The 27,555-nt window shown below is 44.4% G+C and overlaps 1 protein-coding gene across 5 annotated transcripts in view; it reads right to left on the bottom strand.

The window, feature by feature from the left end:
* The window catches only part of ENOX1 (ecto-NOX disulfide-thiol exchanger 1), a 611,845-nt gene that overhangs the window by 40,824 nt on the left and 543,466 nt on the right, over positions 1-27,555 (bottom strand). For all 5 annotated transcript variants that reach the window (XM_059684703.1, XM_059684702.1, XM_059684704.1 and 2 more), the window contains 2 exons: positions 19,693-19,800; positions 14,553-14,609 (listed from right to left, as the gene is read on the bottom strand). In XM_059684703.1, coding sequence (XP_059540686.1) covers positions 14,553-14,609; positions 19,693-19,800 — 165 coding nt within the window. The remainder of the gene's footprint in view (positions 1-14,552; positions 14,610-19,692; positions 19,801-27,555) is intronic.

The raw sequence follows: 27,555 nt of genomic DNA, 5'->3' as shown, positions 1-27,555 counted from the left end.
TAGTTCTGTGACAGCTATGTTAAATAAAATCCATCTAAAAATAGAAAAAAAATGTCTTTGTATCCCAGTAACTCCATTCATGATTTAAAGTGTAGGTTGTAGTATTTTATTTTTAGTTGTATTATATGCCACTGTAGATGTTACTCAATGAAAAAATACACTGGATCTCAAAAACATCTGTGTGTTTCTCACCACTACGTAAGTGTCATCCACATTGCCATATCTATGCAAGTCCACTCCGTTCATAGCCTGAAAAAGTGCTGACATGAAAAATCTCCTCTACCAATAAAAATGAAGCAGCAACAGAAGAAAATAAAGTGAAATACTTTTAAATGTATTTATGTGCATCCAGAATTAGTCGGTTTGATTTATCTTATATGATACTGACTCTATTGCTGGTGAAGATTAATTGTATTACGGTGCTCTTGGCATGTTATTTTCCCAGTCCATTTCTCAGTATGATGTTTCTTATTTTTCTCTGCTACACAGCACCCACTATCATAATTTTCAGCTGCAGAGTTTACATTACTAATGGTAATATTAAAATTTAGAGTCTTTTTGACTTTTGTAGTGGTAAACTGGGTCATGAGAATAGATGGGATGCAATCTGATAAATGAGAAAGAGAGACATTTAATTATTATTAAAGTAAAATCAAATTTTACAAGGTTTGTAGGGCATGCTCTAAGATCTCAGTAAATATTAAATATTCTCCCCTTCCCAACAAAAAAAAAATCCAATTCTCTCTCCTCACTGCCTTCTTGCAGATGCCGTGTGTGATAAATGTTCCAAGAACTGTGTGTTCTGGATTGCCGATGCATGGTGCCTGATGAATGAGGAATTTGAGGTCCTAAGTAGGAAACAGTATGACTAATGACAACGATGGTAATACTAATAGATAGGCTTACTGGGTGTTTGGTAGATACCAGGTTCTGGTACTTGTATCCATATTTTGCAAATGAAAAAGTTGAGGCACAAATAAGCTTCCTAAGCTAACGTACCTAAAATGTGGTGATTCCAAGACTGGGCCCCAGGCAGTCAGACTCTGGAGCTATTAGTCTTTACTGCGTGTGTCTGAGGGAATCACAACCTTTTTACTTTGTTCAAGCCCCTGATCCCAACCAAGTCTTCTTCCTTATGGAGAGAACTGAAGCCAATCTTTGTGGAGTTTCCTTTTCAGTATATGCTGTCTCTCCAATGGGCTGTTGCCCCATGAGGATAGTGACTGGGCTGTGATTGGATGTGCTCCCTAAGTCCATGTGGACGTGGATGGACATAGTTAGGAGTGGCTCATGTCAGTCATGCATACTCTCCAAATGAATGTGATTTCTTATGAACCAGAGCCTTAAAATTAGTAATTGTATATTTTTCTTATTGGGTTAAGTAGCAACAAAGTTCAACATTTAGACTGAATAAGATCTCAGTTCAGTATGATCTGATTAGAATTTATTCAGCCTCCATCACTCTTCATTCATTAAATATTTATTGAGCACCTACTATAGAATAGGCTAGACCCGTGGTTGGCAAACTGCGGCTCGCGAGCCACATGCGGCTCTTTGGCCCCTTGAGTGTGGCTCTTCCTAAGCCTTAGGAGTACCCTAATTAAGTTAATAACAATGTACCTACCTATATAGTGTAAGTTTAAAAAATTTGGCTCTCAAAAGAAATTTCAATCGTTGTACTGTTGATATTTGGCTCTGTTGACTAATGAGTTTGCCGACCACTGGCTAGACAACAAAATTCTAAAGTGATTAATAGTGGTTTCTGCTCTCAAAGAAAGTAAAAGTCTAGAGGATGGATAGGATGTAAAAAAATATTAAAATACAGTGAGATAAAAGCTATGACAAGGGTTGGCCTCAGGTGCTATAGAAGCCCAGAGCAGCACCTACCCTGGACTGGGGCGGAGAGTGGGCAGCAGTTACTCCCTGTGTGGTCCACAGACTGGTAGCATCAGTCTCATCTGGGAGCTTAGTAGCCAGGCCTTCCCCATCTTAAACTCTAGGGTGGAGCCCAGCAATCTGTGTTTTAAGAAGCTCTCTGATTCTGTTCCTTACTAAAGTTTGAGAAGTATTGCCTTTGAAAATGTAACACTCACAGGTACATAACAATTAGTCAAGAACACATACATCAAATTAAAATCTGTAAAATAAGAAAGTTGGATGAGGTGACCTCTGTCACCTCTATTCTAACTTTCATAGTATGTAGAATTAATGCACAGCAAAATGAACTAGAATGAAATGTGCTTATCTTCAAGATCCCCTGCAGATCATATACAGAAGGAGTGTTTGCATCACTTACCTAACCAGGCCAAACATACTGGCAGAGCTGTCTGAAGCTGCTAGAAGTTCTATGTCAATTCATCATCAAGCTAATGTATGACAAGTGTACCCATCTGCATAGGCTTATCACTGTGTGAGATTCTGTAAGGCACACATACACAACACCTCCCCAAGGCACTTAGATCTGAGCTGAAGATAGACCTATCATAACTGGGCTGTTTAGAATGTCTGCAATGATGATAAATACTGTGGGGATATGGAGGAAATGGTAATTGTTTGGGCTGATCTTACTCTAGAATAAGGCCCCAAGAAATAGGAATTGAGCTGGGCTTAAAAACAGGTGGAATTTGCATTGCACGCAAAAAGGATGACATGATAGATGGGAAGTGGAATTATCAATAAAAAAATCTAATTACTTAGAATTTTTAATGAATGGTGCAGTTAGCTGAATTCGACCTGTTGACTAAAGCCATTTATTCAACATAACCAGGCCAACAGTTATTCTGTCCTTACCCGGAGGGACAATTTGAATATTGTTATATAAAATAGCCAGGAACAATATGTAAGCTCCCAGCTGGGAGACGTACTGTGCCCGTGTTCGTGGGCATGTGTGTGTGTTAGTGTAGCGAGGGAGTGGGGGTTACACCTACCCAATTCAGGGGCTTCACCCAGCCTGCACTTGCAGACCTTTCTCATAGTTTTAAGTCATCACTCCCAAAGCTGGCAGGCAAAGAAATTGCCTGTGAAAATTAGATTCTGGAAGTCTCATAAACATAAGTGCTCATCAGCACACACTGAACAGTCTGGAAATTGCCCAAAGAAAGCCACTCTGTAATCTCATGGGGAAGCTGACATAATAAACGCGATAGCGGTGCTGAGCATCACAGCCACAAATCTCCTCCACAAGGCCAATGCCAGGGTCGGGAAGTCTGAGGCATGTGGAATTTTCTTGATAAAAAATAATCAAATGAACAGAAATCTGGAAGTAGCTATTAATGGTTCCGACACTGGTCAGCCTTTCCAGGGGAACCTGCAGCGTTTTCGGAGCAGGACTACCAGAGACCTGGCGAGGGACTGCTTGTTGTCTCCCTGGGACTCTCACATGGCCACACGGCTGCGGCCCGGACAGAGGGCGACTGCCTCGGCTCTGATGCTGGCACAGCTCAGAACTGCAGACCCATTTCTTCAGGAAAACCCTACTGTCTCTCTAGAACAAGCATGTCAAACTCAAAGGCTAACACGGGCCAAATAAACAAGGTTTAAGTTTATGTGGGCCGCAGAAAACCAAAAGCTTCCATTTTCATAGAAACGTAGGTTTATTTTGAAAAGTATAGTATTTAAAAAAAAAAAGAACAAGAGCAATGATAAAATTAATGTTTTTTTCCTGACACTTGGCATCTCTTCTCTGCTACTATCTTTCCTACTTTGGGGGAAATCTTGTTCGCAGTGATTACTTTCAAAACTGACCCAAGGTGAATGTCAGTAATTCTGGATCTGACAGGAGACTTATTTCCTTTCATAATTGTAAATAACCGCTCACACCGTTATATGGGCTGGGCCGCAAAAATATTTGTTGTGGGCCGCATGGGGCCTGCGGGCCATGAGTTTGACATGTTTGCTCTAGAAAGAACAGAAGACATGCAGGCCTTTTGCTTTTGAGAACAACTTTTCTTCAGTTTTATTTTCCCTCTGTGTGAATTAGGAACACATGGAGGGGACTTACACCAGGTGTGGTTTGCTCAAGTTCTGAGGTTTCGTGATGACCTAAATTAGATTTAAGTGTGAGGACAGCAACCTTCTTGGAGGTTTGATTACGATGTCATTACAGGCGGCCGCAAACAAACATGGTGTCTGGTGCCAGGGTGAGCGGCTGGGCTGGTTTCTGATCTTTAATCCTGGTGTCCCTCTGGGCCCAGTGGGCAGGGAGGTGAAGCTGGCGGACCCACCTGTTAGACCCTGCGGAGGGAGGGCTCATGGAGAAGCGGCCCCAGCAGAGCTGGGACGATTTTTGAGGCTGAATGATTAGAACACCTTTCACTTTATTGTGGGTGTTTGCATATATTTATTTTGAAGTCTAACCTTTGTAGTTTCCCCCAGGAAGCCTACTAATATTTTATTTGCAGATTAACACCTGAGCTTTTAGCTTCAAATTTGAGAACCTTACTTTTGGCTCCAGTTTGCACTACGTGTTTATACTGGGGCAGGAGATTTCCCTAGGAGAGTGGCCGAGGTGCAGAGACGGTGAAAGCCCTCGCTCCTTGACCTGCTAGGGTTGACCTGGAAGTGCTGGCGGGCCCAGCACAGAGCAAGCCAGAAAACCCTTCCTGCTGCCCTCTTGCCTGCCCTCGCCCTTTTCTTCTTTCTCACCTTCCACCTACTTTCCTACTTTGTCATCTTCCTACACATTTCCTCAAAGAAATGCCACAGCTCAGTGCATTATGTGGCAACATGATGGATGAGCTCTGGCGACGAGCAGCGTGCGGAAACTGCCTGCCCTTTGCAGCATTGCCTGGTCTCCCAGGAGAGCCAGGCGCTGAGCTGAGCCCCCGAGGAAGGCCAGGGGCACAGCAGGTGAGCGGAGCAAGGCAGGGCCAGCCCTGGCTGCTACATTTCATACCTCTCCCCTCCCGGGCTCCCCTGTGGTCGGCAGAAACCAGGCGTGTGGAAGTCACTGTAGAATGTTTAATATTGTAAACGACAACAAGCACCATCCAGAAAGCCCTATGGCTCCTGAGTAAACTTACGGAACTATCAAGAGCAGGTTCACCTACTGGTGAGTCTTTGTTCCTTGCTGTTTTCTAATCTTTAATCCTCCTGACACAGCTCCTGACGCTCCCCTACTGTCTTCCAGGGGCACTAGGAGAAAATTCTGCTTCTGTCCACCTTTTGGGTTCTTGGCTTTTTAAGTAAATGCTCCTAAACTTTTTTCCTGTTCACTTTTGATCAACATACCAGGCAGTGCTAAGCTGTATCTCTTGGGAGGCAGGGATGCTGTGACTGAGACTTCCAGGTTTATTCGACTTTAAAATTATTCCTTGCACTCAAGGCACATCTGTATGTTTTATGTATGCCTCTCTTGTTGATGCTTTAGAGCTTGCATGCATTTTCTTGGCCATCTTAGAAATAAAACTTTAATGTTCGTTTGGGGCTAGAACTCGTTTTGTTCTTTTACTTGCTAACTCTTTCATATATTCTCTTGAGAGGGAAGACAAGCCCCATTTGGGTCTCGGCGGCCTGGGTCACTGAGCCTTGGTCTGGGATGCCCCAGGACACAGGCTCCACAATCCCCGGACCAACAAGGAGACTGATCTGCAGTTCCCAGCACAAAATCCTAAATGGCACATCTCCGCATTGTTCTAAATTATTTACCACGTATATATAATTCGCCTTTTTCTTCAGAATTCAAATATTCTTGGGAGTTATTTTCCTGTCCTGTGGAGGAACTCAGAATCCTCTCTATGTAGTACTACCCCAGACATTATTGGCTGTTTATTTCATCCCTTACCAGGTAGGGGCTGCGCTTGGATCTTTTAAAAGAAGCAGTGGATCTCCCTCTATTTCTAAATCCCAATCCAGTGGAAGGGCTTCTCCATTTAAAAAGTGCTTAAATGCCCGGCCAGTGTGGCTCAGTGGTTGAGCATCTACCTATGAACCAGGGGGTCACAGTTCGATTCCTGGTCAGGGCATGAGCCTGGGTTGTTGCCTCAAACTTCAGTGTGGGACGTGCAGGAGACAGCTGAGCAATGATTCTCTCTCATCATTGATATTTCTCTCTTTCTCACCCTCTCCCTTTCTCTCTCTCTAAAATCAATATCCTATACAATAAAACCCTAATATGCAAATTGACCAAAGGGCAGAATGTCTGGTTGCTATGACGCACTCTGACCACCAATGGGCAGACGCTCAACACAGGAGCTGCCCCCTAATGGTCAGTGCACTCCCACAGGGGGAGCACTGCTCAGCCAGAAGCTGGGCTCACTGCTGGTGAGCGCAGTGGCAGTGGCAGGGAGTGAGCCTAGACCAGCAGGCAGACATCCCCCAAGGGGTCCTGGACTGCGAGAGGGTGCAGGCCAGGCTGAGGAACCCTCCTCCCCCCAGTGCACGAATGTCGTGCACCAGGCCTCTAGTATATGTATAAAGTGCTTAAATGGTGTATGAATTAGCTAATGCATTGTTAAAGAATATTCATTGCATACTATCTGTGACAGCAAAAACAAATAATATTTTAAAGTCCCATGGAAAGGACTGATTAAATAAACTGCAAACTGCAGCACATCTGTGGCATGAAGTATTAGGCATTCATTAAAAAATCATATTAAGAAAACGAGAAAATGCTCATGATTTATTAGGGAAAAAGTCTAGGCTATAAAACTTCCCATATGATATGCTGTAAATTTGGTAAAAAATATATATATATATATTTGCACAAAGACAAAGATGAAGGAAATACAAAGAAATGGAAGCACTGATTTTTAAGAGGTAAGACTGCAGATGTTTCTTTTTCTTTATATTTTTCTGCACTTTCCAAATTTTTCACCCCCAAACATGGTACTGTTAGGATAAGAGCATTTATTCGTATGTATATTGGATCCATAAAAATTACAATCATCCATTCTAATTGATTGCTTTTGCTTCTGCATCAGGTAGGATTATCATGAACCATTTGGGGGAAGTAGTCTGCAAAATGGAACACGCTCGTCTCAATCTTAGCTTTAGCCCTATAGGTACCAGGTTCATGCAGACCATCTCCCAGGGAGCTGGCATTTGCGTCTCCTCCTGCTTTTCTTAAACCTGGCCTAGGGGAAAAAGGTATTTTCACTTCTCTAAGCCCAACCAGTCAGCTTTATTAAACATGCACTCATCCTGTTACATGCTCCAAATTCACTAATGGCAAGCAGGCCTTACCAACTCCTGTGCTGACACTAAGGGCAGCCTGTAGCCCCAGGTTCCAGCTGTGGAAACACACTGTCAGCAAGCAGGGAGGCTCCGGGTGCGGACACTGGTCCTGAGTGTTTACTGGAAACCAGAGCACTAACCATGAAGCCAGCCCCTGCCTCCGCTTCACGCAGCTTCCTCGCTTCCTGCGGGAAAGTGGGGCCCAGCAGGGTCTCCCCTAGTCATCAACCTTTTCAAGGGGCTGGGCTGGGGTGTGAGTGGGTTTTTCAGATGCGATTTTGGGTCTCACAGCAGAAAACATGGTTAACCAGCGGGAAAAGCCCAGCTGGTGGGGGCAGATTTAGAGAGTGGAGGTGGGGAAGGAAGCATCAGTGGCAAAAAGCAATAATTTACAGGAGCTGTAACTTGAGAAAAGGCCAACTTCGAGGTATGAGCATTTAATATGGTAACAGGGTCGTATACTACAGGGTAAAGGAAATATTAGTCCATGAAAAGTCTACCCTATTGATTTCAGACATGCACAAAGCAAGGGTAACCTCAGGCATTGACAGACACGAATCCGTCCTCCCCTGAAGGAAGACACAGTGGCTTTTCAGAGGGTCTTATACCCTACACACCCGCACATTGCACCCAACTCCCATCAGACTCTCCTCTCCACAGAGCCAGTCCTTCCAATAAAGGTCTTGTCTGCAGAGAGTTTTTGGAAACATGCAAACAAGCCCATTATTCCCACTGTATAACCGTCAGGGACAGTGAGTCCCGATGGAACGAAACAGTGGACAAGTTTTGGTTAGGACAGTGAGGCAGCTTCACCTGGGGCAGGAACCCCAAATCTCTAGAGCCCCGCACAGCACCAGGCACGCGGGAGGCTGGAGCGATAGCAATACCTAGCATGTACTGCTCACATTGCCCTGTACGCACCACTCACATCAGCCCTATGAGGCAGGTGTGAGTATTACTTCACTTTAGAAATGAAAAAACGGTGGATCAGTGGATCGCTCAGGGTCACCCAGACAGTAACTGGCAGAGCCAGGACTGAAACCAGGTCACTTGGCTCTCAGATCTGTTCTGAAACTTACACTCTGTCCTCTCCTTCAATGGATACTTATTGATTTACTGAGCACAGTTGTATGGCAGGCTGTGTGGGAGTACAAGCTGAGGGACTCGGTAGAGGCCGGGGACAGAAGGAGATGGTGAGAAGAGAGACAGGCAGGGGCTGGAAGCACTGTGACATTGCAGCCTCGCACCACAGTGTCTGCCGGCTCATCCTCCGCCCTCTCTCCTGCTCCCTCCTGCTCCCTCTGATAGAGCCTGTGGGATCGGGAGCAGCAGGTGCGAATCCTGACAGGAGGTGTTCCTTACTGTCTCCTCTACTCCTCTTACAGTTCAAGGTCGGGTCTCCCAAGAGCAGGGGGCAGGTGGTCACGGGAGGAAAGGATAGAGCCTGAGTGGTGTTTGCCCTTTAAGGATGTGGTCCTATTTCCTGGTGGGGATTTTTCTTTTTCTTTCTCACCTTGTTTAATACATTCGTATGTATTCTTAGCTCACGTGCTTACCTGCCTAAAACAGTGATTTTTCAACCTTTTTCATCTCATGGCATATGTAAACTAATTACTGAAATTCTGCAGCACACTAAAAAATATATGTTTTGCAGATCTGACAAAAATAGGTATAACCTTGATTCATTCATGTTGTGTTGGCTGTTGTCTTTTCTTTTCTTTCTTTCATTTTTTTTTTTTTTTGACAATCTAAGGGAAACGAGGTCAGTGTCCCTGACTGAAAAGCCAGGTATTGAATATTTTAAAAATCCTCACGGCACACCAGTTGTAAATCACTGGACTACAGGATGAAAGCCACGTTTGAAACGGCAAAACACTGGCACTTGCGGGTTCTGCCACACACACCATTAAACTGCGTGGCTGACAGGAGCTTGCTGCTGCTGCGTGCTAAAGCTGAGGAATGCTCCTCACACAGCATTTCTCCCGCGTATGCCTCACTCACATCTTCACTCCGCCAGGTTTAAAGACATCTCTCGTGGAGGCAAAGTGAAAAACTGAAATCTTTTCTCTTTTGTGTGTTTATTGTGGGGCAGAAAGGGTGTTTAATGGACAGTGGTAACCTTCCTCTTTAAAGACTGCAAGTGATTTCTCTGACCGCAGTGTGTGGCCTGAATTGTGCAAGTAGGGAATATGGGGTGGCAGCTCTCCTGCAGCAGAAACAGTGCAGGGGGAGAGAGAATTCACGGGAATCTCTTAGACCAGACCGGCCTGTACACTGAAGGCCGAGGCTGTCACTTCACCTGACCCCTCCCACTTGTTCCTACATTCCTCGCGTCCGCTCCCTTCCCTCCACTTTTGCACCAAACATACACACATTAGGGTCACGGATGGAGGTGCCTCTGGGAGGAAGGTCACCAAAAAAGATGCCAGATGGGGACTTTATCTTTTCTTAATTTAAGATTTTGATATCCATTATGCATAATTGCCAGGGACCAGGCTACGTATTCAGCACTTCTGGGGATTGGAAGACTGCTCAGTGATGGAGATGCAACAACAACACATAGCTTTGCTTTTAAGGGAAAAAAAAATTGGATCTGGAATAACTGAACTCAGGAACTGTGGTAAAGGCTAGTTTTAAACTTGGGTCCACTTAAAAGGTTGAACCGCCCACTGTCATGAATATGTCCAGTTCCACACACAAAGAAGACCCTGTGTAAAATCAGAGAGTGCAGTCCTCTTGCGAGCAAGGCCTTTGCGGCTGATCTCAGTGTCTGGCTCTCACAATTTTGGAGTAGTCTTCCCCTTTTCTTATGGGCACGGGCTTCCAAAAGATCTGTCATGTGGGGACAAAGGTGGGCCTCCTGAGGGTGCCTCTGTGTGGGGACCTCAAAAACACCAAACAAGGTGGTCAGATACTGTGGTTGCTCAATAAAATGTAAAAACAATAGAAAAGCAATATCTAGATTAGCTGGCATCCTGTAAGCTTCCCAACTCTCTAGCCAGCTGTTCTCAACCTGTGGGTCGTGACCCCTTTGGCGGTTGAACGACCCTTTCACAGGGGTCGCCTAAGACCATCCTGCATATCAGATGTTAACATTACGATTCATAACAGTAGCAACATTACAGTTATGAAGTAGCAACGAAAATAATTTTATGGTTGGGTCACAACATGAGGAACTGTATTTAAAGGGCCAGAAGGTTGAGGACCACTGCTCTAGACTAAGGCAAAGGTTGTTTGTAAATTGCAGGACTCAACATGTCATGTAGAGGCTCCCTCCAGGACAACTAATGGATTCCACAAGTGAGCATCTGCCACACTGATGTTCTGAACGCTAACGACTCTGTGAGTCTGAAGCTGCCTGCCAGACTTCATGGCACAGCGATTGACACACAGAATGCCCCGGAAACGAATGTGAGAGATGCAGACTGAGATTTATGGGCATGTTAATTACAGCATTGTTTATAATAGTTAAAAAATGGGAAGTTAAATGCCTAACTCATAGGTGCATAGTTCTATTATTTCATATCTACATTATTCAGCTATTAAGAATCTTGTCTTCGAAGAACATTTGGTGACAAGGAAAAAACTTATGATACAATGAGAAATCAAAAAGGTACAAACTTGAAGACAATGGTAATATTTATTTATTCATTTATTTATGGCTTTTCCCTCTGGTCATATACATGCACATGGCAGAAACGAACTAAAATAAAATATTCATAGTGGTTATCTTTGAGTAATGAGAAACTAAATTACTTCTCTTTATCTCTGTATTCTTTTCTGTAATTTTTTAAGTTTCATACAAAGTTTTCCTTTCTACTTGTACAATAGTATAGTTTTTAAAAACCAATTGTCAACTCTCACAAGAATACCCAGCTATACTGGCACCAATCTACTGTGTAATTATTATTAATAAATGATAATATAGTGAATCCCTACCCTCACATGTGAATAATTATGCACACAAAAAACATCTATTTGTCTCAGTCAATAACCTCTGGGCCAGAGGCTTTAAGCCTTAAGATCTGCATTAAAATGTATCTTGTCAAAGTACTGCCTACTACTAGTATATTAAATACCGTTGAGTACATACCCCGGGCCAGGTGTTTATCTATGTGCATTCATTTAAGACACTTAAGGATGAGGACGGTGAAGTTCAAAAAAGATGAAATAACTTGCCATGGTCATAAGGCTGTTTAGTGATCAAAATAGACTCAAACCCTCTCCTCTCAGCCTGGTTTGAAAGCCTTGTCTCATTCGACCACCACAGGGCTGGTGGAAACTTCAGATGACACCGAGACTTCATTTCAGACATTTAAAAATATCCTCACACAATATTTTGGTAGCATCCCCAGTGTGTGGCCCAAATAAGTGATTTTTGTTTCTTTTCTTTCACATAACCCTAGAGGAGGTGCTAGGGAAACTGTGCAAAGGAGACAACATTACAGACAAGAAAGAGGACACATGAACAATTCACCTACTGGGAACCCCTGAGAAAACAGGTTGTAAATGTAGCCTGGGCCTCTGAACAGAGACTGGCAGGTGCTGCTGGTTCTGAGGCTCCACAAGTATCTCACCTGCTATTGGTCAAGGTGCTGCTCCTCCCTCCTACCGACCTGAACCCCATCTCTCAGCAGTCAGGTCTTTGGGTTGGTTACAAAGCCCACACCATGGACCCAAAAGAGCTATTTTTAAAATCTAAAAATGTTCCTTTAAAAAGGCCAAAGCCCTCAAAGATGATCTCCTTTAACTTTTCCCATCTATGTATATAAAAGCCTAAGTGACCATCTGACTGGTAGCTATGATACACAATGACCACCAGGAGGCATATGCTCTGACCAGTAGCTATGATGCACAATGACTACCAGGGGGCAGATGCTCCAACCGATAGCTATGATGTGCACTGACCACCAGGGGGCAGATGCTCAACGCAGCAGCTGCCGAGCTGCAGTGACTTGGCAGCTGCAGTTACTTGGCAGCTGTGGTTCTTGGGTGACACACCCAGAACCAGAGAGGAGGGAGCCTGATTTGGGGGTGGGTCACCGAAGAACCGCCCTCTCGCAATTCAGGACCTCTTGGGGGATATCGGGAAGCCAGTTTTCGGCCCGATCCCCACAGGCCAGGCCAAGGGATTCGTGCACCAGGCCTCTAGTTTAATAATAAATGCCTTTCAACATTCCTCAAAACAGAGCCTCAGGGCTAGATATGTGTCATCTAATTTCATTCAATCAGCATACAAGATTATAGTGGTAACAACATCCTGCTCAGGTAGAACCTCACAATGACCAGGTGCTTCCACATCCGTTAGCTCCTTTGCTTCTCACACTAAGCCTCAAGGAAGGAAAGACAGGCAATATTACCTACATTTTACGGACCGAGGAGTTAAGGCGGACTGCCGCTTTCTCTGGCCCATTGGATTACCCAGCAGCTTCCTTGGAAGGCACAGAGAGCCTGGCTCGGGGGAGTGCATACCAAGCTGGGGTTGAGAATATGGCAGCAGTGTGTCCCTGAAGCCAGGATCCTGAAGAAGATTTTTAGGGTAAGAATGGGGGTAATGAAACACTGAGGTGGGAAGACATCTCTACTTAGGGCACAGTGTCTCCTATGGGGATCTCCGAATGAATGGCTTCCTCCTCAAGCTTCCTATTTTCTCAGTTCTATCCATTCGTCAAAGTCAAACACAAATGCCACAGACCCATGAAGCATTCTTCATTATCCAGCACAAAGTAACCTCAGTACTAACACCTTAAGGTTTTCACGTTCTTCAGCTCATTACAACATCATGATACGTTTTTGAGGTTTTGTCATTCATTTTACAAATGCGGAAAAGGAAGCTCAGAGATTTAAGTAACTTGTCAAATTGACACAGGTAACAAGCAGCAAAGTCCAAATTTCAAACTACATCATGTCATAGTGGCCTCACCTTCCTGTACACTTACCCCATCTTATATATTGCCCATGTGTTCCTTAACTCCTCAACTGCTTCACAAGTTCTTTGAGGGCAGACAGCAAGCCTTACAATTCTTTTTGTTTAAAAAAATGTTTAATCCTCATCTGAGTGTGTGTGTGTGTGTGTGTGTGTGTGTGTGTGTGTGTGTGAATATATACATAGAGAGAGAGAGTGGAAGGGAGGGAGGGAAGGAGGGGGAGAGAGATAGAGATAGAGATAGATAGAGATATAGAGATAGATATTGATGTGAGAGAGACACATAGATTTGTTGCCTCTTCCACGTGCCCTGACTGGGGCTGGGGATCTAACCTGCAACCCAGGTATATGCTCTTGACTGGGAATTGAACCCAAAGACCTTTGATGTGCAAGGCAACTCTCTAACCACTGAGCACACCAGCCAGGGACTAACAATTTTTTGTAAACTACTCCCTCCCCGGTACCTAGCAGAGCTCCATGTACACAGTAAGGTCTCAATAAGCATCACATGTTAACTATCTGTTTGGTGGAAACAGTAATTAATAAGAGGGAATTTCTGGTACTCTGCATGTCAGGCTCTCTGCTGTATAAAATTAAAACAAGAGGAAACATGAAATGAATCATTTCTCCCAGCTCTAGCTAATCAGGCATTGATTACCATGTCTGATTCTGTGGTATGTGAAAATAACTGCTTAGTAAGCATTTTCTGTGATGAGGGTAATCAGATACATATAGATATCAGAGATATTTTTTAAAAGACAAAAAAAAAACCCACACAAGACCATCAAACATATGGAGAGACAATGATCTACATGGTATAATATTGCACCTGAGACTGAAGAACTTCCAAGGCAAAGAGAGCACTTAATAATTTGGGGCAATTTAAGGAACACTAAGAGAGGCAGTCAGGCTGCTAACTGGGGCCTTGTACCATGATGCCTGTATCAAGAAGACAGATGCATCATGCTACTGTTGTGGGTCTGACACAGAAGAGGGGTACACTTTTCCGGGCTTTTATGGGAGAAATGGTTTGCCCTGATACCTCCTCAACATAGCGATCATTTCATTACCATCTGCATTGACAGGCAAATTGAATAAATATACATGCAATGTCTTATTAACCTGTTGGGTCTCATTCTATCTGGCCTCCCAACACATCATTAGTTTATAGCTTTGGAAATATAAAGGGCTCAAACAAATTCATTGAGATTAGAATTTTTATGGTAGAGATTAGGTCAGGTACTTCTACGTTGGCATCCTGTAACCTGAGCTACCAATAGCAGTGCCTATCTACTATATTTGATTGTCAAGGCAAGGACGGTGATCTTAATAAGCCACGGAGAGGCAGGAGTTCTGATTTCCTTTGTGTTATAAATACAATGCCACATTCCCATGAGCATTCAACCAACATCAATTAAAAAAGAAGAACAAATACCAGGTTTAGGGTACCTACATTTGTATCCTCATGGCTGTGGCCATTGGTCTCCACCAATTCCTTGGTACCTTTTAACTGCAAATTCAAGAAAAACAAACACAACACACCAAGTGAATAAGCAAGCATATCTATTAAGTGTATATCATCTTATTAACTCTGGTTCGTCTGAGGTTGCACTTTATAAAACTTCCAAGGAGGGAAAACACAGATGGGCCCATAATTCTAATGAGTCTTCCTTGGGTCAGTTTGAGACCAATATTTTATGAAACTTGACGGCTGGCAAAAATAAATGGATCTTGTTCATTATTTTTTAAATAACAAGATTTGAAAGCAATCCCATAGGCATAAAATGTACAAAAATTGGTTCTTAAGAATAAAAAATGATTTCATTTTCCAGTTGCATTGCTATTAATTTAAGCCCTGCAGTGCTTGCAAGCTGCCACCAGCAAAATGATGTGATAGCAACGGTGACTGGTGAAGGGTGGTTGGTTGAATAGGCCACGGAGCGACTGCCATGTCCTCTGTGAACACGTTTCAATGGCTGACATGGTGTCTGGAGGCCTAAAAGAAGATGGTTTGCTTCTTTTCATAAAGGAAGAACTGGGAAGACAGCTCCTTGGTCACCGAGGCATTAGCAGAAAAGCTATTTTGGACAGTGAACATTTGAAAACACTACTCCCTAGACTCTCTCTCTCAGAGGATTATGAGAAATCAGCTGTTACCAGAGTTCTGGAACCTTTAATTGGCATTTTACCCTAGCCTGACTCAAAGCAGACATATGGAGGCAGAGAGCAAGGGCAAAGGGTGAGCAGGCCTTGCAGCTGTTGCCAGTATTTCTTCCTGGCTTATTATGCTTCGAAGCAGCACCTTCTGTGCCATTTTTAATGCCTGAAATAAAGAATTCATGGTGAGAAATAAATGCTTAAAGTTTGAAAGAAAATAAATGCATATATACCATCTCTGTGCTTGATTCGAACACTGGTTTTCATGGCTACTTGTATACATTAAAATGAAAGCTTCATTATATTTTTAAGGCAATCTCAAACTCTAAGCAAGAAAGACATATGTTCTTTGTGCCAAGAGAGGGGCTTTGCCAAAGCAATGGCGACTGGAAGACAGTGAGTATGGGGAAGCTGGTTATGGCTCATGTCCACATCTCTCCCATTTATGAAAAAAACTGCCCACGATGCTTCAGGGCCACATCATTGATGTCTGTACATATAACAAGTATAAGGGAGCATGGGCAATGGGTGACCTATATGAAAAGAAAAGGGCGCGCAGTGATAAAGTGCCATCTATTGTCAGTGGGCACAAAAGGACTTTAAAAACCCCTCTACATTTTCCTATCTTACGTTTTCTTATTGTAGGTGTTCCTCACCTTCCTCCTCTCTTTGCTCATCCCACCTTAGGGCTGTAACTTGTGCCACTGTTAGAGTGGAGTTAGCTCAGAGTGTTTTGTTATTTTCAGCCGAAGTATAGGACTGTGCTGTTAAAGTGCTTCACCTTTGCAAGCTTAATGCCATAAATGTGCCCTTCTCCCCTTTAAGTCAATTCCATCTTCCTCCTCCGTGTTCTCATTATCTCTGCCCTAGCTTCGTCCACTACACATTTGCTCTCATCTCTCCCTGTTCACCAGCATTGCCGCTTCCCTACTCTCCTCTGCCAGGACTGATGACCACAGGTCATGCCTCCCTCCTGCAGGTTCCCCTCTCCCGACAGCTGAAGCCCTCGCTGGCCTGCTCCTTGGTGTATGAGTCTTGCTAACAAGACTCCCTGTTCTCCTCGCTGCTCCCTCCTCCAGATGGTGGGATCCAATACCGTGTCTCATGGGACTTGGGTCTTTTGAACAAGCTCCAGGTATTAAGCCAGTGGGGCCTGGAGGGACCTGGAGATGCTGCATCTTAGCAAACAGAGAACTCAAGGAATGAGCCTGCCTTCCCTGGAGGGGTGGGGTCGCCGATGGTAAGGTGCCCTCACAACCTAGTCTTTCTTTTCAGGGTCCCCAACAAGTGGCAGTCACTTTGAATAGCAAAATTCCAAGTCTTCTGGGAAGGGTCCATCTCTCTCCCTCTCTCTCTCTCTCTCTCTCTCTCTCTCTCTCTCTCTCTCTCTCTCTCTCTTTCTCTGTATGTGTGTGTGCAAAAGCAAGACTCCAGACCCAAACAATCAAAAGCTCTAGCAGTGAGGCCATTTATCTAGGCCTTACCTATGCAGGCACTGAAAAGGTGTTCATACATGTAGTTACCCTACACAAGTCCAAAGAAAGTCTTGGAAGGCAATGCTCATGGAGGTACATGTGCATTTTAAGTGTATGTCTCTGGGAGTGGTGGGTGGCTGCAAGATGAAAGGAACATGCCCACTGCATGCCACCATTAGCAGGGGTGACAGGAGCACCAGGAGAGGGGCTGTCAAGAAAACAGCTGGTGGTAGGGGTAGGACCCAATGCATTTGGCTGCTGTGGGCCTGCTTAGATTTAAATATTCTCAGTGCCTTTGCTTAAAAAGAGCCACCCCATTTAAATAGTACAGCAGATTTAAAAATGCGTTCTTTCCAGTAGTATTTCATAGGTTTCTAATGATGTTAGTGGCTCTGAATCTTCTCCACATTCCCATCTATTTCTTAAGTAATGGAGAGTGAAGTGTGATGCCTCACCAGTGACTGTGTCTGTGCTTTAATGATGCAAACCCTACAAGAATATAGCAATACTCTGAAAAACCGGGGTTCAGACTTCAAATCACATAAAGGATTTGAGTCACTCAGGGAGGGACTGCACATGTGCAAGCACAGGAATATAAACCACAAAGGTGAGAGCTGTCTGTTTGATCGGGAGCAAGTTTGAACCAAATCAGCTCCACTTGGCTGGGAGTCTCAAGACTGCAAAGACAGAAAGGTCCATGACTGCAGGTCTCCGAGACAGTCGGCCATGTGAATTTAGTAAACAGTATTTTTCAGCTCCATCTAACTTATCCAAAATTGTACAAACTTAGCCTCAGTCTAAGTTACTTAATCTATACTAGTAATAAAAATGTATGCACATTGTCTGGGATGCCGTCACAGTAACAGTAATGACCGAACAGCAGGCTGCGTGGGGCGACAAGGCCAGCAGGGGGGTTAGTGAGGGATGATCAAACGACTGAGCAGCAGGCTGCATGGGACGACCAGGTTGGCAGGGGGGACAGTTGGGGGTGACCAGGCCAGCAGGGGAGGGCTGTTGGTGAGGACCAGGCTGGCAGGGGGTGCAGTAAGGGGAGATCAGGCTGGCAGGGGGGGCAGTTGGGGGTGACTAGGCTGGCAGGGGGTGAAGCTGGGGGTGACCAGGCCTGCATAGGGGGACAGTTGGGGGCAATCAGGCCGGCAGAGGGAGGTGGTTAGGGGTGATCAGGCTGGCAGGGGTGGCAGTTAGGGGTGATCAGGCAGGCAGGTGAGCAGTTAGGAGCCAGCGATCCCAGATTGTGAGAGAGATGTCTGACTGCCGGTTTAGGCCTGATGCCAGGGATCAGCAGTTGGACATCCCCCGAGGGGTTCCAGATTGGAGAGGATGCAGGCTGGGCTGAGGGGAAACCCGCCCCATGCATGAATTTGTGCATCAGGCCTCTAGTATATCTATAATAATCTATAATAATAAAAACATACTATGCTAATTAGACTGGACATCCTTCCGTCCTTCTGGACGAAGCTGCGGTAGTGGGGGCTGAGGCAGAAGTGGCCGCCGAGGTGGCGGGGGCTGAGCCCCTTGCACAAATTTCGTGTATCTGGCCTCTAGTCCACACTAATAAGAGAGAAACATGCGAATTGGTGTCACTTTGCTATGCCCACAAGCCAATCAGATGAGTATGCAAATTAACCCAACAAAGATGGCAGGTTAATTTGCATACGCAGGCGTGGAGTGAAGACTGAAGACTAAAGAGGCTTGGAGCAGCGCAGAAGCCAAGCCTTGCTGTGTCCAGAGGGGGAGAAGCCTAGCCTCAAGGCTTGGCTTCTCTGCTCTGGCCAGACCAAAGGCCTGGGTCCCAGGTCCGGAAAACCAGTGCCAGCAGCCAGGGGAAGGAAGGTCTATTGCACGAATCTTCGTGCAACGGGCTTCTAGTATTAATTATAAAAGAGAATGATTTGTGTTACAAAGCATTTTCCTCCAAAGCTATAGAAGCTTATAAAGTGTCCAACACCTTCACTTTTCCCTCACAAATCACTTATACTTTTAGGGGAAAGTAACTAAAAATATATTTTCTTGACCTCAAACCAGTAAAAATAAACATCTGTAAAGTGACTGAGTCACGGCTGAGTAGGGTCACACTCTTCCAACTTCATATTTAAAAAATGTCACTTTTGCAGTTACTTATATTATACAAATAATGTTTTCATAGATCACCGTAAGTTAAAAATTTAAAACAACTGAAATTTGGTTAGGGTTGGAGTTACTCTGTGTGAGCTCCCCTCCCAGTTACATGCATTACGTCACAGGCAGCAAGTGCAGGCCCGACTAGGGAAGCATTCCAACAGCTCCTCCCCCACTCCCACCCCCATCCCTGCTCTTCCCATGTGGATGCTGGGCTGGACTCACTCTGTGCCGAGCCATCCATCTTACCCGCTGTAAGACTGCACTTTCAAATCCACTTATCATTGTCAGGCCACACTTTGCTATCACAGGAAGCCAGGATGAAACGATCAGATTTACAAACTTCATATAAAAGGTTTGCTGCTCACCGTGGTGAGATCGGTGGCCTGGTGCACAGGGAAGGTATTTCTTTAATGTTGCCATGAATCAGTCCTTCTTATGCACACGTCTGCAGGCGTGCCAGGGGTATGCTAAACTCATTTTCCTCACTATTAGACTTAAGAGGAAACTAGCTGCTTGCTAGGAAATATATCTGCACTGCCAATATTTTAAACCTTTACCAAAATTCATTTATCTTCTGGAAGAAACTCTCCCACATAGCTGGTGGGCTATGATAATCTAAATAGGAACCTATGAGTGACAACAGAGGTGCTGGGAATGAGATTATAAATTCCACAGAGCAAAGCCCGGGGAGGCTGGCCGGGCAGGGGGCAGGCTAATTGCACCGCAGGTTCACTTCCGTCATGCTTGCGCACCCAGCGCCCAGGGGACGCATGTCCATGCCTGAACCCGTCCCCAGGCAGAGCTGCTGCGGCCACTTACTTGCTCCTGGAGGACTTTGAGTAACGCCTGTGTGTGCGACTGCTCTTCCTTTGCTTGTTCCAGTTCTGACTTTTTGTTGTTTAACTCTTCCTGGATGGTCAGCAATTGCTGTGAGATGGAAGGATATGTAGGGTGAGTAGGACTGAAGGCCAGTGACTGTAAGACATTCAGAATATCCACTGGAGACCATGAGGAGATTTGTACAAGTCTCGGAGCTTAGTCCGTACTTCACTTAACTTCTGTGTGTGTTCCTCTGCCCGCAACTGAGTGTAGCAAGTCTTGTAGTTTAGGGACACACAAGGCTGTTTGTGACATTGCTGCACAATGAAGCAAGTTTGTTGTAGTATTTGTAAGGCACCATTATATTCCTTTTAACAAATGCATATTTGTGAAAACATGTAGAATAGTGTTAATAAACAACATATTGAAGAAGTAATATATATATATAATCGGTCATCTTGTCCAAGATGACTTCATTTTACTTACGACAGTAAAGCTACTTCACCGGTGGCTGGGGCCACGAAGGATCCTTTTACTTTCCCTGTTATGACAGTGATGTTTTATTAAATCAGCAGGACTGAAGTCCAAACTGCAATCAATATATCAGCCGAGAAAACTGCTGATATAAGCTGTCAAAACACTAAGCTATGGCCTATGCTGCTATTTTTAAGCCGGGCCGCTGAGGGGGATTTTGGTAAACCTTTCCTTGCCCTCTCAACTGTAACTGGTGGAGGCTCGCCTGTCTGCCAAGCACAGCGCTGCCCAGCACTAATTCTTTGGAACGGGTTGTATATTAATACACACACGGGCTGGGACACATTCAAGAGCTTCAGAACAGGCTCTGGAAACAGCTAGGTCTGTTCAAAGCCTCCTGACAACAGAGGGCTAGTTTAAAGAGACAGAAGCGCATTTCTTCTGCTCCTGTCCACAGAAGATGCTTCCCTAATGCTGTGAACATACGAGTGTTTCCCTGCCTCTTTGGGCCCCTGACAAACTGGCTGCAGAGCTTCCCAGCCAGCTCTTCACGGAAAGGCCTGGATAAACACTGGCACTGGGCTTCTGGTGGGGAAACCCACCAACTGGAAGGATTAAAAGATTTCCTTCAAAACCACTCCTTTCGGGGCATGTTGGGGGAGTAAGCGCTCAGAAAAACACACTGCGTTCCCTTGGGTTGGCTTGCTCTGTTCCTACTCTGGCACCCGATACAAGCTGAAGAACCTCCCTTGGTCCTCAAGCATAAACAGTGATTCCCTTGCAATTTTGTAATAACTCAGTGCCTCCTATTTCACCAGCTGCTCGCAGGTGAGGTAAAACACATCCCACACTGGCTCCCTGAACACTCCATGTGATTTATGCATCGATTGATTAAGGTACAGAAACCAGGGAGCCCGTCTTGTACTTCGGCACTGTGACAAGTACCTAAGATGACAGTTTACAAACAGTGAGGAATGACTCTGTTCCTTCATTCTCATTCATGACTCGTCCAGTTCTGAGGGGATCTCGTGCTCACTTTGATGATGTCAAGTAAATGTGTTTTGTTTTTCTTTAATCCTCACCTGAGCACATGCTTAGAGAGAGGAAGGGAGAGAGAGAAGCACGCGTGTGAGAGAGAAACATCAACTGATTGCCTTTCATACGCTCCCTGACTGGGGATCAAACCCTCAATCCAGGTATGTGCCCTGACCAGGAATCAAACCAGCAACCTTTCAGTGCACATGACCAACTGAGCCACTCTGACCAAGCGATGCCAAGTAAATTTTTACATCATTAGATAATTTCAAATCTAATCCTTAAACCTCCCTTAAAAATGAACCGAAATGAAGGGCAGGAAATTATCTTCAAAGGCAGGTTGCTTATGTGTGTTCCCTGAGCACTTGGAATAGCAAAATTTAGAGCAACCTCTGTCCAACAGAAGGGCTTGGCTACATTAATGATGGCACATCTGTACAATGGAAAACTATGCAGCCATTAAAAATGAAGCTGCACAGCCTGGCCAGAGTGGCTCAGTGGTTGAGCATTAACCTATGAATCAGGAGGTCATGGTTTGATTCCCGGTCAGGGCACATGCCTGGGTCTCGGGCTCCATCCCTGGTAACGGGTGTGCAGGAGGCAGTTGATCAATGATTCTCTCTCATCATTGATGTTTCTATTTTTCTCTTCCTCTTTGAAATCAGTACAACTATATATTTTTTAAAAATGAAGATTTTTAAAATGTCTCAGGACATAGAGGAAGTGCATCAAGCATTGTTCTCTGAACAAAAATTTCAGGTTTCTAAAAGTTTTCACTGAACTGCAACATATTCACAGAAAAGGATCAGGATACCATTTCTGGGCGAGTGGGTTTAAGGATGTTTCTGTTAATTTTTGCTTGTAATTTTCTGCTATGTCTCTATGGAGCATATACTGCTTGAGTAACGAGAAAAAAATCAAAAGAACTTGATTAAGGTTGGGGAAAGGACAAAGAAAGGAATACTACTTGGGTTTAACTCTCAGCTATTATTACCAATGCTGTGAATAAAGAAGAGGGAAAGTGAGAATCCCATTAAAGTCTGCTATGTCATTTACGCATTTATAACATTCTTCATTCTATTAAATCACACACACAATGTCATGGGGATGTAATGAACAGCATAGGGAATATAATATTGTTAAAATGCCAGTATAAATGTAGCTAACACTAATAGACTACATTTAAAATAGCTAAGATGGTCAATTTTATGTTATACAAACTGTACCATAGTTAAAAATTAGAAATTTTAAAAAGTAAATACACACACACCCTTTCCCTTTATGTCACTGCCCATTTTTAAGCTTCCCTCCTATCTCATTTCTTGATATCACACTTTTTAAATAAAATGTCTTCTTTCTTATTCCTACCTCCTTTTATTCTCATATGTAGATAACCACTATCAATAGTTTCTACTTTTTTATTCAAATATGTTTTTCTAAAATATATAATGTTCTTATTTGAGTATGCATTTTTATGTAATTGACAGTGTCACATTTACTTACTAAGCACTATGTTTTTAAGGTCCGTCCATTTTAATATGTACACAGGGTGGAGCAAAAGTAGGTCTATATTTGTAAGTCTACAAAACACAGAGTTTATTCTTGTATTATTATTTATTAACTAGAGGCCCAGTACACCACAGTCGTGCACTGGGGAGGGGATCCCCGAGCCTGGCCTGCACCCTCTCGCAGCCCAGGACCCCTTGGGGGATGTTAGGCTGCTGGTTTAGGACATCCCTTGAGGTGTCATTAGTGCTGCTGTGGAGGTGGGAGAGGCTCCTGCCACTGCTGCTGTGCTTGCCAGCCGTGAACCCTGCTTCTGGCTGAGCAGCGCTCCCCCTGTGGGAGTGCACTGAAACCAGGGGGCAGCTCCTGCATTGAGCATCTGCCCCCGGTGGTCAGTGCATGTCATAGCAAACTGTCATTCTGCCGTTTGGTCAATTTGCATATTAGCCTTTTATTATATAGGATTATTGTATTATTTTCCATACAAACAACTGTAAACCTACTTTTGCCCTGCCCTGTATAAATAATCTATTGCTGCTGATGCTGCATAATATTCTTTGGAGTGCATTCTCCCAATTATACCTAATGTACTCTCCCAGCGAAGGCCACTCCGATTATCTTCATTTCTCCCTCCTCTACACAAGGCTACAAAGGAACATGCTGGTGCACGTTCCCTAATGGGCCTAGGGAGGATCCCTTGCTATGTTTCCAGCCACAGAACTGCTGGTCCATAGGGTGTGCCTAAGGAGTTACTTAGCCAAAGCTACTCTACAGAATGGCTTCACCATTCTACCCACCCACTGGCAGTATATAAGAGTTACTGTGTCCCACATCCACACAAATGCTTAACATTATCCAACTTCTTAATATTTGTCAGTCTAATAATATAAAGATTCTTCATCTTTTAAAAGTTTTGTGCTTCTCTGACTCCTTGTGATTTTAAGCATCTTAGCTGCTGAAGTTTATTTATACTTTTAAAAAAAAATGTTTTCCTCACTAAAGGATATACTTTTTTAAAACTGATTTTAGAGACAGGAAGGGAGAGAGAGGGAGAAAGAAAGAGAGAGTGAGAGTCATCACCAGGTTGCCTCCAGTACAGGTCCAAATTGGAGATTGAAGCTGTAACCCAGGTCTGTGTCCTAACCAGAAATTGAACCTGCCATGCCATTCTTCGATGCATGGAATGGTGCTCCAACCAACTGAGCCACACCTATTTATACTTCCTAAAAGAATAGTCAAGGAATGTGGTTTTTAAAGGTGGGGGGCCTTAAAATGCTGATTCCTGGGCCACATAGAAGACCAATTAACTCAGAATATCTAGAGCTGTGACCCAAACAACTATGCTTTAAAAAAACACACACAAAAAAGCTTCACATATAATTTCATTTATATGTGGAATCTAAAACCTCAAATAAACAAAAAAACAAAACAGAAACAAACTCGTAGGTGGGAAAAACAAATTGATGGTAGCCAGATGGGAAGGAGGTTGGAGAGATGGTGGAAAAGGTGAAGGGATTAAGAAGTACAAATTGGAAATTACAAAACATTCACAGGGATGTAGAATACAGCATAAGGAATACAGTCAGTAATCTACACTAATAAAAGAGAAACATGCAAATCGGTGTCACTCTGCTACACCCACCAGCCAATCAGGATGAGTATGCAAATTAATCCAACAAAGATGGAGGTGAATTTGCATACACAGGCACAGAGCTAAGACTGAAGACGACTGAAGATGGCGGCGGCCATGGAGCTGGAGCAAGCAGGAGGCTTGGGTTGCTCCCAGTGACGGAGGAAGTCAAGCTTCCATCCTGCCCTGGGCTCCACTTAAGGAGGGGCTGGGGGCCTGGGTCACCAGGGGCGACCCATGCTTCCAGCTGGTCCTGGCCTCTGCTCAAGGAGGAGCTGGAAAAAAAAAAAGGAGGAGCTGGGAGTAGTCAGAGTGAAGAAGCCAAGCCTCACTGCTGAGGCCAGACTAAAGGCCTAGGTCCCAGGTGCCAGAGAAAAACCAGTGCCAGCAGCCAGGGGAAGGAAGGACTATTGTGCGAATCTTCGTGCAATGGGCCACTAGTATTCTAATAACTATGTATAGTGTGAGAAGGGTACTAGATATATCAGGGTGATCACTTCATAAGTGATGTAAATGTTTCATCCCTATTTTGTACACCTGAAACTAATATAATCCTATCTAATACTAAACAAACATGGTAATTAACCATACCTCCAACACGCTTCCCATTGGCTAATCAGGGTGATATGCAAATTAACTGCCAACCAAGATGGCAGCCAGCAGCCAGGCAGCTGAAGCGAATAGGAGGCTTGCTTGCTCCAGTGATGGAGGAAGCCAAGGATCCCTGCCTGCCGCTGCTGGCCTCTGAGCTGCACTCTAAGAAACAATGTTGCAATTATAGAAGCTAAACAAACCCCAGAAACCTGCTTTCAGCCATGCGTGGCCTCAGAGCTGGAGCTGCAACAGTGTTTCAATTATAGAAGCCAAACCAACCCAGATACCTGCTTTCAGCAGCCGAGGTCTCAGAGCTGGAGCCGAGACTCAGAGCTAAAGCTGGCTCTCAGTTCCAGTGACAGCCATAGAAGGTAAATAAATCCCAGAGAAAAAAAAAGAAAAGAAAAAAAGGAGAGATTGGGAGCTTCAGTCACCCGCCAGCCTGAAAACGGCCCTCAGCCCCTCACCCAGGCTGGCCAGGCACCCAAGTGGGGACCCCCACCCTGAAGAGGGTGTGACCAGCCTCAAACAGCCATCAGCCCCTCACCCAGGCTGGCCAGGCACCCAAGCGGGACCCCCACCCTGATCCAGGACACCCTTCAGGGCAAACCAGGCCTCCCCACCCATGCACCAGGCCTCTATCCTATATAGTAAAAGGGTAATATGCAAACTGACCCTAACAGCAGAATGACTGGTCACTATGACACACACTGACCACCAGGGGCCAGACGCTCAATGCAGGAGCTGCCCTCTGGTTGTCAGGGTGCTCTCACATGGGAGGATCTCTGCTCAGCCACAAGCCAGGCTGATGGCTGCCAGTACAGCGGTGGTGGTGGGAGCCTCTCCTGCCTCCTCAGCAGCACTAAGGATGTCCGACTGCAGTTTAGGCCTGCTCCCCGCTGACAAGTGGACATCCCCCGAGGGCTGCCAGGCTGCCAGAGGGATGTCTGATTTCCATCTTAGGCCTAATCCCCCGGGGAGCGGGCCTAAGCCAGCAGGTGGTCATCCCCTGAGGAATCCCAGACTGCGAGAGGGCACAGGCCAGGCTGAGGGACTCCCATCCCCCCCAAGTGCACAAATTTTTGTGCACCTGGCCTCTAGTATTATATGTCATCTGTAACTGGAAGATGAATTAATTTTAAAAATATTGACAAAGCAAATAACAAAAACCCTTCACAGATAATTCTAAGGTGCAAATGGGATGAAAACCCATTTCCTTTCATGCTTATTTATCCCTCTTTCTACTACAATGTGAGTTTCATCCGTAATACCCTACTCAAACTGTTCTCACTGAAGTAGCCAATGCTTTTCTAATTGCCAACTAAAGGCCAAGTTCTGTTTTTTCTCTCAATACACGCTCTCTTCAGGTGATCCTTTTCACACCCATGGCTTCAAGTACACATCTCATCCACTTATGCTTCACAAAACTGACTATATAGTCTCCACCTCACTCCTACCACTCACTAGACCAGGGGTGGGTAACCCCTGGCACGCATGCCAAACATGGCACGCCAGGAACTTTTGCTGGCATGCAAAATCTCTCTTATAGTCTTCCATTTACAATTTTTTTTCATAATATTGACTTTTTTATTTTTCAGAGAAATTCAGTGTAGGTGCATCTTAGATACATAAATAATTGTACATAAAAAGTTATCTTAAAGATCATAGACATGGATTGACAAGAGAGGGGAAGAGCAATTTCTATGCTTCTGCCTTAACTCTCCCTGCCTTCCTAGATCCGACCAGTGTTTTGGTTTCATCCACATACGTTTGTGAATCTTTGTTCTCAGTGATGAATTTTGTTAAGTCTCGTAATAGGAGTAGCCTGATGGATGAAAGTAGTAGCTCGTGCATATCTCTGAAGGTCACAAAATATAAACCTGATGTAAAACCTCTGTCATCAGTGATGCAGCAGCAAAAGTCCCACAGATAATATCAAACAGAGTCATAAAGTTTTCTGTCGGACTAGCAGTATACATGTATACATTAAAAAATAAATGTATTTTTCATCATCATATACTGTGTTTTTGTCACTCAAATGAATTTTATTATTCTTCAAGGTTCTTCACATACATACACCTTAAGAGATATCAAGTAGGCATCACATGTTCTCAAAAAATTAGGGTTGGCACGCAGAAGAATTTTGAGTCAGAGATTGTGCTGTTTTTGACACGCACTCACAAAACTGTTGCCCACCCCTGCACTAGACACTTATTGTTTCAAACCAGGCCTATTATCACCATCTCTCCACCCTGGCTTTACTCTATTACTGGGGTATCTAGAATTAAAACCTTGAAGTTAAACCCTGCTTCTTCATTGCCTTCACAGCCTCTCAGCCTCTCTGCCTTCTCTTGGTTGTCATGGTAAAGGTGACCATGGATCTGCTCCTTCCCTGTCATCCACTCCACACTCCTGGGAGAAGTGACCATCTAGGAATTAAAGTGCTCCCATTCCTGAAAAATACTGTTGGTTCCCCAACCTCTACTGGATAAAATCCAAACTACTGACCTTCTTGTCCTTCCCCAGAAATACCGGTCCTTTCATCACTCTCTGACATGCTCACTACTCAGAATCAGGCCTGCAAGTTTCCAATTCATTTTTTAAGCCAACTTAAAGAATGCATT

Source organism: Myotis daubentonii, chromosome 2 (genome assembly GCF_963259705.1).
Source record: "Myotis daubentonii chromosome 2, mMyoDau2.1, whole genome shotgun sequence".
In the NCBI taxonomy this organism is placed as follows: Eukaryota; Metazoa; Chordata; class Mammalia; order Chiroptera; family Vespertilionidae; genus Myotis; species Myotis daubentonii.
Note: the sequence above shows the minus strand (reverse complement) of the source record. Positions and strands in the feature narration are given on the sequence as shown.